Consider the following 15,028-nt stretch of genomic DNA (forward strand, 5'->3'; position numbering starts at 1 on the left):
ATAGTGAGTTCCAGGACATACAGAGCTAAGCAAAGTGAACCTGTCTTGAAAAATGGCAGCAAAACATTCCTTTTTTTTTTTTTGAGAAATCTTCAGCTTGTTTTCCAAATCAGCTTCAGTGCCTTACATGTCTACCATTAGAGTGAGACTCAAAAATTTTGTTATATGTATGGTTATATATGTATGTGTTCACACATGTGGACATTCATGTGTGTGGGTGGGGACAGGCCCACCTGTTGCACAGTCATGTACAACCTAGAGGTCAGCTTAGGGTGCTCTTTATCAGGTGCCATCTACCTCACTTTTTAGGCATTAAAATATTTTAATGTACAAATGAAACAAGTAGCTAGTTGACGTGAAGAGGCATTATATAAAAAACTGGAATGAATTTGAAGACTTAGTCATATATTGGAACTATTTCCATTCCCAATACTGTGTCATTCCTATGATACTAATATAGATGGATGAAGACTGAAAGCCCATACAGTCTGCCTGATTTTTGCACGATAGAAATAGGTAACTTTTATCAGCAGTTTTTACTGACAGGCCCAGTGGTGGTGATACTGTGGCTCTTGGATTAAAGTCTTATACCTTCACTATCAATTGCGTCTTTATACACTTATTCATCACCTGATCCCTGTCTACACACACATACAGAAACTATGATGATAGAATTGAAAGTAGAAAAAAAAACTTTAGATTTATATTCTCTTCCGCAACTCTTGTGACCATTCACCTATATTCTGTGCTTCCCCATTACCCTATATCACCCTCTCTTGACCTCCTTCTTAGATAATATACGGTACCCACACTGACAGAGATTTATATGTGTGTATACATTAGAGGCTAGGATCCAAGTATGAGAGAAAACACCTTGCTTTCTAAGGCAGGATCTTGAGTAGTCTAGGATGCTCATGAAGCTGCTGCAAGGATGGCCACCTTCCCGGAAGTGGAACTATAACTGTGTACCACCATACTAGGCTGGGGACTGAGGTGTTTAGGTGTTAGTATTGCAAAACAAGTACTTTTCCCACTGAGGCACCTCCCTAGCTCTGGATCATTTCTTGTGTATCCTCTTTCTGCTGGCGGGAACAGTACCTTCTAACTGGTGTGAAGCAGTCTCTCATCTTGGCTTTGATTGACACGATGACTATTCTGTTTCCTTTCTGTTGCTATGACAAACTCCAGCACCAAAGACAACACAGGGCAGGAAAGGATTTGGCCTACATTTCCATTTGCCTGATTTCCTTCTTAGAGTTGTACTGTTCTGCCCCTTTCTTATAGACCTAGAATCATGTTGAATTACTTTGTGTGTATGGTGTGAGAAAGGAGTCCAGTTACTTTCTGTAGAACTGTGTCTTTCCAGTAATCATTCATTAGAATGATTCTTTTCAAGGCATCAAATACCATGGTGGTAGGCTGATCTGAGCCTGGACATTGTACTGTAATAGGACCAAGAATGGGCATTCAGAAGGAGTATGGGAAGATGGAATTAGAAGGACTTGGTGACAGTGGTCATGTTGGGGAGAAGGGAAGTGAACATTAAAGGGAAATCTTGGTTGTGCCTGCCCCTTCCCTTTGAGACTAGCAGATAGGAAACATCTTCCTTATGACCAGGTGGCTTCCCCAGAACAAATCTGCAGGAGTCCATTATTTTGTTTGTAAGACACAATGCCCTAGAATTCCTCACCATCATCCTGGGTTCATCCTCTCATTCCATGGCGACTAGGTAGTTTTCCATTTGTAGAGTTAGCTGTTGGTCCCTAAAAGCAATATGGCCCGATCTTAATGTTGTAAAAAGTACTGTGAAGAGTTTTTTGGCCAAGACCATTCAGTCCCATGAGGACTGGTTGGTACAGAGATGGAGGTCTAGGTAATCATGGGGTGTGTGGCCCAAAGAATGGCTGCCATGGTCTCAGTCTCTGAGGAAAACAAGGGTAAGTGTGTTCCAATGACTTTGTTAGCCCCTTGACCTCAGTGACAAAGCCTCAACATGGAGAGAAGCCCCACCTTGGGAGCAAGAACAGAAGAATCCTGTTCTGTGTGCTGCAGAGGGAGGCCTCTGTGGAACTGCTCTCATGGATCCTACAGAGACTCCTTTCATGAGAAGCTGCCCCACCCAGGACATGCTTGTCCAAGAGTGGTCAGGATCCCCTGAGAGCCAAGGGAAGCAGTTTGATTTCCCATGAATCATTTTCTGATATGTGATAATTTCAGAAAGAGAAGCAGCCCAGGAGGCTTTAAATATAATCATCTCTCAAAATCATCACTCAAAAGTACAAAGCTGAAAGTGATGGCAAGGGATGGTTAGCACATCTCTCAGCTTACAGAAAAGGAAACAGAGCCTGAGCAATGATACAGCGAGTTCAGAGTAATGAAGTTAGCTTTGCTGGCCTCAGGACCCTATCTCCATTTTGTCACACATTTCTGGTGAGGAGGTCACCAAGTTTGACATCTTAAAATGAAAACAAACTTGTTTTGAGATTTATTTATTTTTATTATGTGTATGCATGTCCTGCCTGCATGTGAATCTGTGCACAACATGCATGTATTACCCATGGAAACTAGAGGAAGGTATTGGGTTCCCTGGATCAGAAGTTACAAATGGTTGTCAGCTGCCACATGGGTATTGAGGAATGAACCCCAGTTCTCTGGAAGAGTAAATAGCCAGTGCTCTAAACTGCTTCACCATTTCCCCAGCTTCTTCTTTAAAACATTGTTGTGACTGGATATACATACTTGTGTACACATGCATGGGTACACACACACACACACACACACACACACACACACACACACGGAGATTTGAAGACAAACTAGGGTGTCATCCTTGAATACAGGTTGTGATATTAGCCTGGAAATTGCCTATTAGGAGAGACTGAGCAGCCAGTGAGCCATAGGGATCTTTGTGTGTCTACATCGCCAGTGCTGAGGTTAGTTCACCATCATCCAGACATTTTCGTGGGTTCTAGAGATTAAACTCAGGTTATCATCTCGACACAACACTTTATCAACTGATCCACCTATGCAGCTTCCTGCTTGGCAATGAAATGAACTCAGAGCACACAGGAGCACTGCTGTGTGCCTAGAAACACGTGAATTGCCTTGTTCAGGAACTTTAGGGTTGTAAGTTTTTTCACAGTGATGTAACATTGCCACTTAAGTTTAATCTTCATCATCACTGTGCTCCTATCCCGGCCACAGTGGTATCTAAGGAGACAGTTCCCTCCACAGCAGGCTAAAGAGTTTTCACATAATTACCCGGAAGCTTACTGCCATGGACACGATTAAGTGCAACTTTTTGCAGCTTCCAGTCTGCTCAGTGTCTGACCACATTGCTGAGGGAAAAGACCAACTGTCATGAGACATGCATTTGAGATGGCTTGGTTTGGGGGACATGGAATGGTAAGGCAGGAGGATTAAAAAAAATGGTCCCACTGCCCTGGAGAGCAGTCATGAGGCTCAGATGTGCTTCAGGAATTCATGGAGTCCCATGGAGGATCAGGATGGTTTCTTCTAGATCCAGCCTTTCTCAGTCAACACTGAAAATCTCAGAGAAAAATAACCTCATGGGAACAGAGAGCCACTCCCCCCTTTCATCCAGGTGAGGAGGGAATGGTTTGTTCTATTTCCTGTGATTTTCTAGCCATCTTCATTTGACAAAGGAAAGAAAGGAAAAAATAGATATCATTTCATCATTCAAACACATTTTTGTTAACTCATGAGAGCTGAGTCTTGTATTTCACATCTTGCCGATTGTGTATCCTCACAACTAGGAAGAGGGCCCAGTACATAGTAAGTTTTTAGCAAACATTAGTTGAATGAATGTTGCTATTTTGGTGCATCTATATGTAGTCCTTTTTATTGTATTTTTTACATTACATTGTGGTTAGACTGTTATAAAGTATTTTAAAACTTATAGATAATACAGGTATGGTCACACAAAAACTTTAAACATTATATTAAGATGAGTTTTGTATGCTGTGTCCTGTGTATACCATTTCCTCATTTACTTTCTTATTATTAGACATTTAGAAGTGGACATATACAGTCTGATAACACATGATGTTTCAAGATTAAGGGTCAGTCATCCTTGGACAGGTAGACCAGTTAGCTGCTGTGCCTGGTGACCTTATAAAGGTCCCAAGGCTACATTAACATCCATTTTCTCATTAGTATGCATGAAATGGAGCTGGTACTGGAAAGTAGTCTTCACATTGGAGTTGGGACATGACCTTACCTGACTGTTGTAATCAAAAAGTATGTCTTGGATATTAGGTTAGATATTCCAATGTGCTCAAAAAAGGGTTCATATAATTTTCGAAATCAGAGCCTTAAGAATTCAACTAAATCAAACTTACTTCTGTATATAATCACAGCTTTCATAGCTTTTAAAGAATTTCCCAAATTAGCACAGTTAAAGATTGGTAATTTTATTCAGGTTAACACAGCGCCATCTGTTGCTAAATAGAAAAATGACCACTTAACAGTCTGCCCAGACTTAATCTCTGATTTTCACATTGATTTACAAAGGAAATAAAAGGGAATTGATTTGTGGTTTCTTGTGTCAGAAAGGACAGAGCTTTATTTTTAAAGGCTGTTACTGGAATTCTGGGTCCAGATTGCTTACAAAGTCCACCAGGTTAACTCCACTACCTGGCAGAAAATTCAATATTCAAGGGAGAGAACAGCAGCCATGGATGGAGCTTAACTGTGCTGTGGAACCCGTGAGGAATTTCTGTATGCCATGATGCAGGTGGAATTGAATTCAGGAAGTCTCAGTAGCCTGCCACCAATGGCACAGCAGAGGAAAGCTTTGAAACAAATGGGGCGGATGGGAGCAGTATCTTCAGTTCTGGCCTGCTGCTGGGGACAAAGTACCGAGTGAGAGGCACCAAGTGAGCGGTAGCTAGTGTGAGGCAGGTTAGAGGGGGATTCTCTTCCCTGGCAACACACCAGATGTTGGAGATTTTGTACAACTCGGCACATGGAATTAACCAGCCCCTGCCATAGCTGCCTTCTCAGATAGGTAGTTAGGTCAGACAGTATAGGGGTCTGCAGCACAGTGCAGCACTAAGTGCCCGCCCCCAAATACCTTAGCTGTCTGTAGCTACAGCTTTCAGGTCCAGTGACAAATATCCACAGGTCATTTACCTAGTCATTCAAATTCAACGGCCACAGTCATGCTAACGCTTAAAGAGTTTCCCACCTACAGGTTCCCTGAAACACATGCTTGCACAGTGCGCGCACACACCCACCCACACCCACACACCCACACACTCACCCACACACACCCACAGACCCACAGACCCACACACCCACGTACACACACACACACACACACACACACACACACACAGTTGCAGTAGTAACTGATGAAACTATCGTTTTTTTGTAGCTGGTAAAGTTACAAAATAGAACAGACTCAGGAATAGAAGTAAGATAATCCCCTCACCTCACTGTCAACTTCTGTGCCCCTCACCATCCATTTCTAATATCTCAGAGAAAGGAGAGGAAAGAGGTACAAGTTCTTCCAGAGTCTTTTCTCACATAAGGAAGAGTCATATATTCTCTTTCACCATGAAAGAGAAATGAGACCGACTGTATTGTTTAACATACTCAGTATGATGAAGACTGTGTGTGTGTGTGTGTAAGCTTTGTATGTACAATGTGTATATGAGTGTGTGTAATGTGTGGGGTGTGCGTCTGTGAGTATGTGTGTGAGTGTGCAGGGGGGATGTGTAGTGTGTGTGTGTGTGTGTGTGTGTGTGTGTGTGTGTGTGTTTGAGAGTGTCCATGTGAGTATGTGGTGTATGTAATGATGTGTATATGATCTCTGTCTGTAGTGTGTGTGTATGTATGTAGTATGTGTATATGTTTGTATGTATATACACCTGTATATATGGGCAGAGATCAGAAGTCAACCCTGGCTATCTTCCTCATTTACTCTACACCTTATTTTTTGGAGACAGGATCTCAAGCTGCACCCAAAGCTCACTGATTCAGCAAGACCAGGTCAGTGAGCTGCAGGAGTCCACCCGCCTCTTCTTCCCCAGCATCCGTGTTACAGGCAGATCAGGCTGCACCCGGTTTTTTACATAGTGCTGGGGATCCAAACTTAAGTCCTCATCCTTACTCAGCAAGCACTTTATAGATTGATCCATCTTCCCAGCCCTAAAAACTATTCATACAAAAACTTATTGCTATAAAAAAAAAACTGTTGTCACTCAGCATGGTGAAGCAGAAATAAAAGAGAACTGTAAACAATTTGACCGGAACTGACTTTTAAGGTTCTAAATTAAGTGCTGACCACTAAAAATCAGCAATGCAATAAATTCACAATACTCAGAAGAATGCACGGACGTTTCAGTATTTTAAAACTCTATAATATTTGTTCAACAATAATTTTTGAGTCTATGGTAGAATCCCAGGGCAAGTTAGCACCCTCGTTATCTCTAGCACAGTCTCCAGGCTCTCTGTTCACACCACTCTCTAAGCCACATCAGAACACTGCCCTTCTCAGTAGAGATCTTTTATATTTGCTTACTGTTAGCTTTCGTTTACTAAAATGTCAGTTCTCCACGGTCAGCTCCTTGCTCCTCTTGGTCACTGCTGAACTCCGCATGTCTAATGAAGAGCCTGACGCATGCACCCAACATTGGCTGCATTTGTTTAATATTAATGTAAATGGATGTGTATCTAGAAATGAATGGTTATGAGTAGTCCTAAATCCAGTTCTCAAAGTGCCTGCTATTTTAGTAGAGATATGCGCAAATCAATAAATATTTCTCTGGTCCATGCCAACAGCCCATTACGCTAAGCATTCTTGTCAGCTCTAACTTGCTGCATAAAAAGATGGGAACTGTTTTCACAGGAATCTTCTACAACTTCCTCTAAAGAAAAGACTGGAAAATCAGAAGCACAAAGTAGCAACTTCCTGTTTCCTAAAACCTGCCACCAAAGGACACGCAGCAACTCCACCAGTAAGTATCTTCTCAAAATATCTTCAGGAACAGAGCTGTCTTAGTTCCTTTTCTGTTGCTGATAAAACACCATGACCAAGGCTACTTAAAGAAGGAGGGTTTTTGTTGTTGGTGGTGATGGTGGTTGGTTGATTGGTTGGTTGGCTTTTCTGACTTATGGTTCCAGAAGGCTAGAGTTCATAATGGCTGGAAGAGACAATAGTCATGCTGGCAGAAGCAGGCTGCTGAAAGCTCACATCTCGAACCATAGGCAAAGAGCAGAGAGAGAACTAGAAATGGGAGATTTTAAACTTTCAAACCTGCTTCTAGTGACAAACTTCCACCCACAAGGCCACAGATCCTACACCTCTCCAAACAGCACCACCAACTGGAGACCTATGGGCCTATGTGGGTCTGTGGAGGACATTCTCATTCAAACTACCCCAAGAGGTTATCTGCTCCTGAATATCAGGACTAGCAAGACTGCCAGTGCTGTGGGGGAGATTAGGAGGATGGCTCTTCCCTGGTCTTTCAAGAATAAACCAAGATGGGAACTGTTTATCTCTCAGAGAACATTCTTCGTGAGTGTGCTTCCCTGACAGCTTAGAGAGCTTAGCGTTGGCCTTAGCATTTCTCTGTGACCAGTTCTTCTGGATGGGTGGCAAGTGGAGAAAAAAAGAAAAACAGAGAGAAAGAGAGAAAGAGAGAGAGAAAGAGAGAGAGAGAGAGAGAGAGAGAGAGAGAGAGAGAGAGAGAAGGGGAAAGTTGAGAGGGAGGGAGAGGGAGGGAGAAGGAGGGAGAGGGAGAGGAGAGGGAGAGGGAGGGGAGAGGGAGAGGAGAGGAGAGGAGAAGCAAGCAGAGTGGCTACTCTAGCTGCTGGCTGAGCAATCTTCTCTCTCTCCCTACAACCTCTCTTGCCTTATCTGTGATATAATAGGACCTGCGGCTGGAAGACCTCCAGACTCTTAATTAATGTAAACAGAATCAGAAAAATGAAGAAATTAAGACCACAGTGAATCATAACTCTAGCCATGCTAATACTAAGCTCTGCTAACATTTTCAGCTAATTTCATGCTCTTCCCACATGACTTCAGAAAACTTATATTCACAAGTCATTGGAAATTCTGTTCTAAACACTGTTTTTTTTTTAACAGAAACACACAATTTTATTATATGAACATTATGATCTAGTTAACCAACTCTCTCTTCCTAGATATTTGCATTATATATTATATAGAGATTATATATGATATATAGAGATAAAGATATTGAATCAGTCTCTCACTAGCATAATCAATATTGTTTACTTTATATATGAAATTTTATTTGCACCCATGCTGGTTCTAAAGGGCAACCCTGTCAGCCTCCATATCTGCAAATGGGAAGTACTTGAAAAAATTGCATTTGTACAGAAAATATGCAGATTCTTTCTCTTCTTGTTGTCTTCTAACAATCCAGCATAAGAAGCACATGTCTATGCATCTGTTATGTAATGACAGTGCAGTAACATGGAAAAACACCACTTATTCTGGCACCTGTGGGGGGTCCTTGAATCAATTTTTCTTCCACTGAGTGACAACCATGTGGGCTGAAGGCCGAGTATGGAGGTTTACAGCTAGCGTCCCGTCATGTGGGGTGTAGAGGTAGTGGGGTGATCAGGAGTGTGTGGCCAGGCTGGGCTACAGCAGATCCTGTCTCAAAATCAAATCAAGTCAAAACAAAACAAAATCAAAACAAACAAATAACAACAAAAATCACAAAACAAAACACCATGAGCAAAACAAAAGAGAACATATTCCAGGGCGAGTGTGCTTGGATTGGGACCTAGCTTCTTTGGAAAAGATTATCTGTATGACTTCAGGGAAGTTTTTTGACTCTGCAAGCCTCATTATTCTATGTCACTCTGAGTCATTCTTAAATGAATTACAACCCATTTGGAGGCTTGCGTAACTTGGTTTCTTGTTAATGTAATTGCCTAGGAGTTGACGTTTGGTTTAAACAGTAGGTAGATCCAGCTTAAGAACTTTGTCCACACGTTAGCCTGACACTCCTTCGGCAGCAAACATGATCACCTGCTTCTTCACATTGAGTTACTGTTGCTATTACTTTTAAAAATATTTGTCCCACAGCCTTCTCTCTCTTTCCTGTTTCTGCCTCTCTGCTTTGCTTTGCATCTGGGGCCAGTTACACACTTTGTTGGGGCTCTGTCTAAAATGAAACAAAGAGACCCTGTTCAAAATTATTAAGAATTTCAAAGTGGCAACAGCCCAGCATTAAACCAAGCTGGGAGCCTTCTGGCCACAGCCCCTGGTGACTGCACGCACCACATGTTCACAAATGCAGCCATGCTGGTGTCCTAGGAGCTGATCTCTCAGACAGTACCGCCCACCTCCAACTGGGTTCAGTTACTGAGCGAGTGACTGGCTGTAGGATAGAGTTCTGTAGGAACCGCTTTCGCTTTCCTGGTACCTTGACTGTCAATCACTCAAGTGGCCTGTCTTCCCTGGATGTGGCTTAGTCAGCCCAACTGACTCCAGGCCTTTGGGGAGGTAATGGCCTCTAGGACCTCAGCACATTTGGCTTTGAGTGTAAGTGTGCCTTTGGTTACTTATACAAGCTGTGACTTGCACACTGGCTTACAAAATCGTCTGGAAAACAGACCTCTTTAGGCAAATGGAAAGATTTCTTTATTTATTTAGTACATGTTTTGATGACTCTTGCTAGTTTCCTATTGGGGTTATCCTTGTCTTATTAATTTACGAAACTCTCCATTAAATTAATATTGAACATTGGATTCTTAAACATGTTTTAGAGAATCAACTGTGTCCTGTTCTAGACTCTGTTTATACAGGCTTGAATCCATGTTCAGGCAGAGCACCCAAAACATAGCAGCTGCCTGGGTCAGGAAGGGCAGGTCCCAGCTCAGCATGGGTTTGGGGGTTTGCACTAAACTTGCCCATGGCTCTGTCATCACTCTGCTGTCGCTCAGTTCAAGTTCATTTGTACTTATTGCTCTTCCTCTCTTCTTCATTCAGTGTAGGTTGTGGCCATGGGAAAGTCCAGGACACAGAGGTCTGGATTATATACTAGACTTATTTATTGCAATAAAGCCCCTGGGCCTCTGTTTGCTCATTAATAAGTAGGAAGTAGACCAGAACTCCAGAAAGTCTCTGATAATTGGCTGCAATCAGCGGGAGAGTTACCCAGGCCTCATCAGTGGGCCAGGATGGGTATGAGGTCTACATTCTTATTAAACACGTACATAAATGAAGTGCGTGTGCAGATTCGGACTAGATGACCTCTGTACGGTCTCTGCATCTGCCTTCCCCATGCTTCTCCCTCCTGGCCCATCTGGGAGCAATTGGTCCCTACAAGTTACAGAGGATCAGTGTTTCTGAAAAGACTTCTGGAAGCAGCCATCTTGTCAGGGAGAAGTGTTTCTAAGTACTTTCAGAGCACTGAAGAGCCAAATCTCCCTCTTTCCATGGTGCTTTTACCTCTGTTCTCAGTTGTCTTTAGGCATCTTAGGTCCTCAGGAAGCCTCCTCATTCAGGCCCTGCCTGGCGAGTCACTTCCTTTCTTTAGTTTATAAACAAGTCTTTCCCAGTCCCCTCCCCTTCAGGAAGGAATTCTCAAACCTTGAACCTTGCTGCATATTGAATTTCCTGTGAGCCACCATTCATTATGCTCTTGGTATGGGGGTTGGGCTCTCCACTTATTCAAATCCAAGGTTGCTGGGAAAATGTCCCTCTCTGGGCCTCTGGAACGCAGCTGCCAAGGCAGTGACCACACATGATTCCTGAACACGGCAGGTCACTGTGGAGAACACAGAAACTTTAGAAGACGTGCCTGGCTGAAGACTAAGTATATGAAAAAATAGAACATGAACATCTCATCAATGTCTTTATGTATTGTTTGTATATGGATAGCACATGGCTTTAGACATAGTGAACAGAATAAAATATATTAATACAAATAAACCAATTGCCTCTATTTCCTTTTAGTTCTTTTTATCTTTATCTTTATTTTATTTATTTATTTATTTTTTACCTATTTTGTTTGTTTTGGCTCTTTAAGACAAGTCCACACTGCATAGGCCAGGCTGGCCTGAACTCTCTTTTTCTTTTGTTTTATCTAGATTTTTATTTTCTTTCAGACAAGATCTCAGATAGCCTAGGTACTTTTAAAACCTAGTATATGGTGGAGGATGATCTTGAAGTCCCCATCCTCCTGTGTGAGCGCTGGAATGACAGGTGTGCACTATTCTGCCTGGTCTTCCTCTAACTTTTTCAATGTGACTACTAGACAAACTTAAATGGCCTGTGACAGCACACTTTGTCTCCACATGGGGCAGCTCTAGATGTCAGCAGGTTAAGCCTGTCAACCATAAAGGTTTGAAGTTGACTGCGATGGTTGAGAGGTGGGTAGTGACGGGTGGTAGGACACAGGTGAATGACAGGAAGCCCCGTATCCCACATGGGCCAGGAAACTGATACTTAGCATTTCCGTAGATCCCCAAAGATGTGTGTACCTATCACAGTGTAAGAGGCAGTGGTGGGTCCACAGAAGACTGGAGGACTCCCTGGCCCAGCCTCTCCCTGCCTGGTTTCCCCTAGGTGGCCACTTGTTCTCTCCCTGCTTGACCTCCAGCTCGGTTCCTATCCCAGGAACCTCTGTGCTGTCTCCTCTCCTTTCAGTTGGGGTTGGAAACTCTTGGGCAGGCTGGGCTAGAGCTATGATGTGGCATACCCCGTGACATGCAGGAGACCATATCACCTCTGGATGAGTTGGGTAGGGGTGAAGAGGGAGCCCACTCTGATGAAGAATCCAGTGGCACCTGCAGCACCAGATTTGTGGACGAAGGGAGTTAAAATGATGGGTGCTGAATGGTTTCCGCCCACACAGAGCCCTACCTAAGGCAGGGCTGGTGATTGGCAAGGCTGCTTTTGTTCTTTCTCAGGCTTGGTGGTTGAGTGCACACAAATGAATTCTTCCTGTTTGTTTCCCCACTCTCATCTCTGTTTAGGTGTTAATCCCTACAGTGCCAGAGAAATGGATTTTCCAATGACCAAGAAATCTGCAGCTCCCACCGACAGGCAGCCCTACTCTCTCTGTAGCAACAGGAAGTCCCTCTCTCAACAACTGGACTACCCAGTTTCGGTGAGATGGAGGGGGAGGGGTCCTGGAGATGTGGGAGGACAGAGGTCTGTGTTATTTCCACAGTGGCTGGGGGAGTCTTTTTAGTAGTTTTTCTGCCCACAGACTGCATAGAGCTTGCTTAGTCAGCCCAAGCAAACTACTAGGCAAAAAGTCATCTAGCAAGGCCCACCTGCCAAGAGCCCCTTGAGCCCGATACACATAACCACTGTCGCTTGTGTGCTGTTAGGAGTCAAAAGATGAGAAAGTCCCTGTTCTCCAGCTCTCAACTAAAGCTTCTCTTTATTTCCTCTTCATAATAACTGACCTGGGAGGACTAGGGAACGATGGATTTGATAAGCTAAGGAGTTTATTATCAAAATACTGGTATGTAACAGAACTGGGCCTTGCAGTTACATTGCTTTTAAAAACATTTACTGATTTAGTATGTGTGAATGTCTGTGTATTTGTGTGGGGGTTGGGAGAGTGAATAGCCTGCACGTGGAGGTCAGAGCACAAATGATGAGACCTGGCTTTATTTTCTTCCATCGTGTGGGTCACAGAGAGACAGAGACAGAGAGACGGAGAGAGGAGAGAGAGAGAGGCAGAGAGACAGAGAGACAGAGAGTCAGAGAGACAGAGACAGAGTTTGACTAACTATGTGGACATCTCTTGACCAGCGACGTTGGTTGGTTAACCATCATCCATGCTGAGTCACACTCTTTCTGCATAGGAGCTTCCAATGGAGGGAAACAGGATTCCAGGAAGGCTGTTTCTGGGGTTGGGGGAGGGGAAACTTTTGTGTAGCTTAAAGCTATAAAGACGGGGTTATCCTGGTAACTAGAGCAGCTTCAAGCCAGCAACAGGAAAAAAGAGGAAGGAGAGGGGAGGGGACGGGTGAGGAGAGGAAGGGAGGGGAGGGGAGGGGAAGGGAGAGGAAGAGAGAAGAGGAGGGGAGGGAAAAAGAAGAGGGGAGAGGAAGAGAGAGAAGGAGAGGGGAGGAGAGAGGAGGGGAGAGGAGAGGGGAAGGTGAGCTTTTTTTTTCTGGGCAAGATTGTCTTGAAGCCCAAATGTATTCAATGCTCCCTGCAGGCTAGTTATGTGTGTGTCTCACCTTGCAACATGAGATCTTAGTGAGCAGGGATCCAGCAGCCCCATTCCACACTCAAGGCTGACATATTGGTTGAGTGGATAGAAAGCAGCAGATAGAAAATGAAGGATGTATAGTCACTTCCTGGGGACCAAGCCCTGGCCTTAGCACCTAAATGGTTAATTATTTCTGGGAGCTACACACACAGGTAAGTCTTTTTAAAAAAAATGACCTTCTACAGTAGGAAACTGAGGCTCAGAGGGACAAAGTCACTTCTCCATAATCTGCTAATAATTGGCAGGGCCAGGAACCATCTGGAAAATGGATGTGGCTTCCAAAGTTTCAGCATACCACCAAGCCGTGCTGCTCCTCACTGGGGCTCTGGGACACAAGCCTGTTCCCTGTTGACATTCTCTGCTTCTTCTATGCAGCGGGTTAACCTCCATCGGTGGCACTCATGTTCCCTTTTGAGTCTTTGGGTTCTAGACTTCTTGCCTACTGCACTATTATGCCTAGTGCAAGCAGGGCTTTGGGAGCATGCTTTGAGCTGAACACAATTTTATTGTGATGTCTCGAATTCAGCTGAAGGTCTTGCTTGACCTTCACGGCTTATGCTGGGGACAGTGTGGTGTGTGATATTACTACCCTTGGCTTGCTGCCTCCCCAAGCCTTTGTGAGCCTTTGCTACTGTGTGCAGCCAGGTCACTTGGAGGAAAGCTTCCTGCATAGGCCATCACTTCCAAGTGACACTCCATGAACCACCCTCTAGCTCTTACACTGCTGGCCCTTGGGAGACAGAGGGTGGGACTCTTCACCTTGGCTGATGTCACCGGTGGCTCATCTCTGCCCTCTTGGGTTCTTCATTTCAGGGCACTGCAAGACCAACTCGGTCACTGAGCACAGCTCAGCTTGGGCAGCTGTCTGGGGGTCTGCAGGCGTCAGTCATTTCCAACATAGTGCTGATGAAGGGCCAGGCAAAGGTGAGCAAAGATCGCCACCAAAGGAAGCACCACAGCAATGCTCGCTCTCTTCTGGGAACAGTTGCTCAAAGGAAGAGTGGGAACGGAGTTAGCATACACTCAGCAAAAGAGGGGTCAAGCAAGCTCGCACGTGCTTGCTGAAGTCAAGGCAACACTGACTCTCCCAGTTCCATAAGTGATCATTTTCTCTCTGAGGACACCACCGTGGTCCCCAGCTGCTTCAGCACTCTCCAAACTTGTTCCCTATTCCTCTTGACACAATATTCCCCCCACTTAATCTTGTCTGATACATAAGTTAAAATCCCTTACATCGATTTATGGGGCTGGATTTCACCTCCACATCTGGTGTTGGTAGAAGAAAGTTGGACTCAAACACAAATTTTACAAACTCCGTGTTTCCATATGGGTCATTCGGTGGCTGCAGATGGTCTGGCTCTGTTGGCCCATCCTGAAGACTCAGAAAGGACCCTGCTCTGTCTAGATGATGACGCATCTTACTAATGTGACAAGGGAGAAGCAAGTGCAGTGTGGTTCTCTCTGGACAGCCCTGCTTTCTGATTAATAAGGCAGTCATTTAGACATGGTGACCCAATAGGGCACACAATGCAAAGCCCCAAGTATAAGGACGCGAGTGTGCCTTGGGGTGAGCACAAGGGATATCTGGGGTGCTCTCTCACCACTGATGTTTTGGTTTCCATATGAACTCTGAGAACTGTGGACCAGAGATGAACGATCTATGAAGACTAGTACCATTACCAGAGGCAACTATCGCTTTAAGGGTTTGTCTAGGAACCAAGCACCTGATCCCACCTAGATGCTTCGGTGGTGAACCGAAAGACCCTCACTTATTCTACCCCATG

The 15,028-nt window shown here is 44.2% G+C and overlaps 1 protein-coding gene across 1 annotated transcript in view; it reads left to right on the forward strand.

Annotated features, from left to right (window-relative positions):
• The window catches only part of Il16 (interleukin 16), a 79,291-nt gene that overhangs the window by 29,241 nt on the left and 35,022 nt on the right, over positions 1-15,028 (forward strand). The window contains 3 exon segments of the mRNA XM_032893295.1: positions 6,875-6,983; positions 11,989-12,122; positions 14,058-14,168. Coding sequence (XP_032749186.1) covers positions 6,875-6,983; positions 11,989-12,122; positions 14,058-14,168 — 354 coding nt within the window.

The sequence above is a fragment of the Rattus rattus genome, chromosome 2 (assembly GCF_011064425.1).
Source record: "Rattus rattus isolate New Zealand chromosome 2, Rrattus_CSIRO_v1, whole genome shotgun sequence".
Classification (NCBI taxonomy): Eukaryota; Metazoa; Chordata; class Mammalia; order Rodentia; family Muridae; genus Rattus; species Rattus rattus.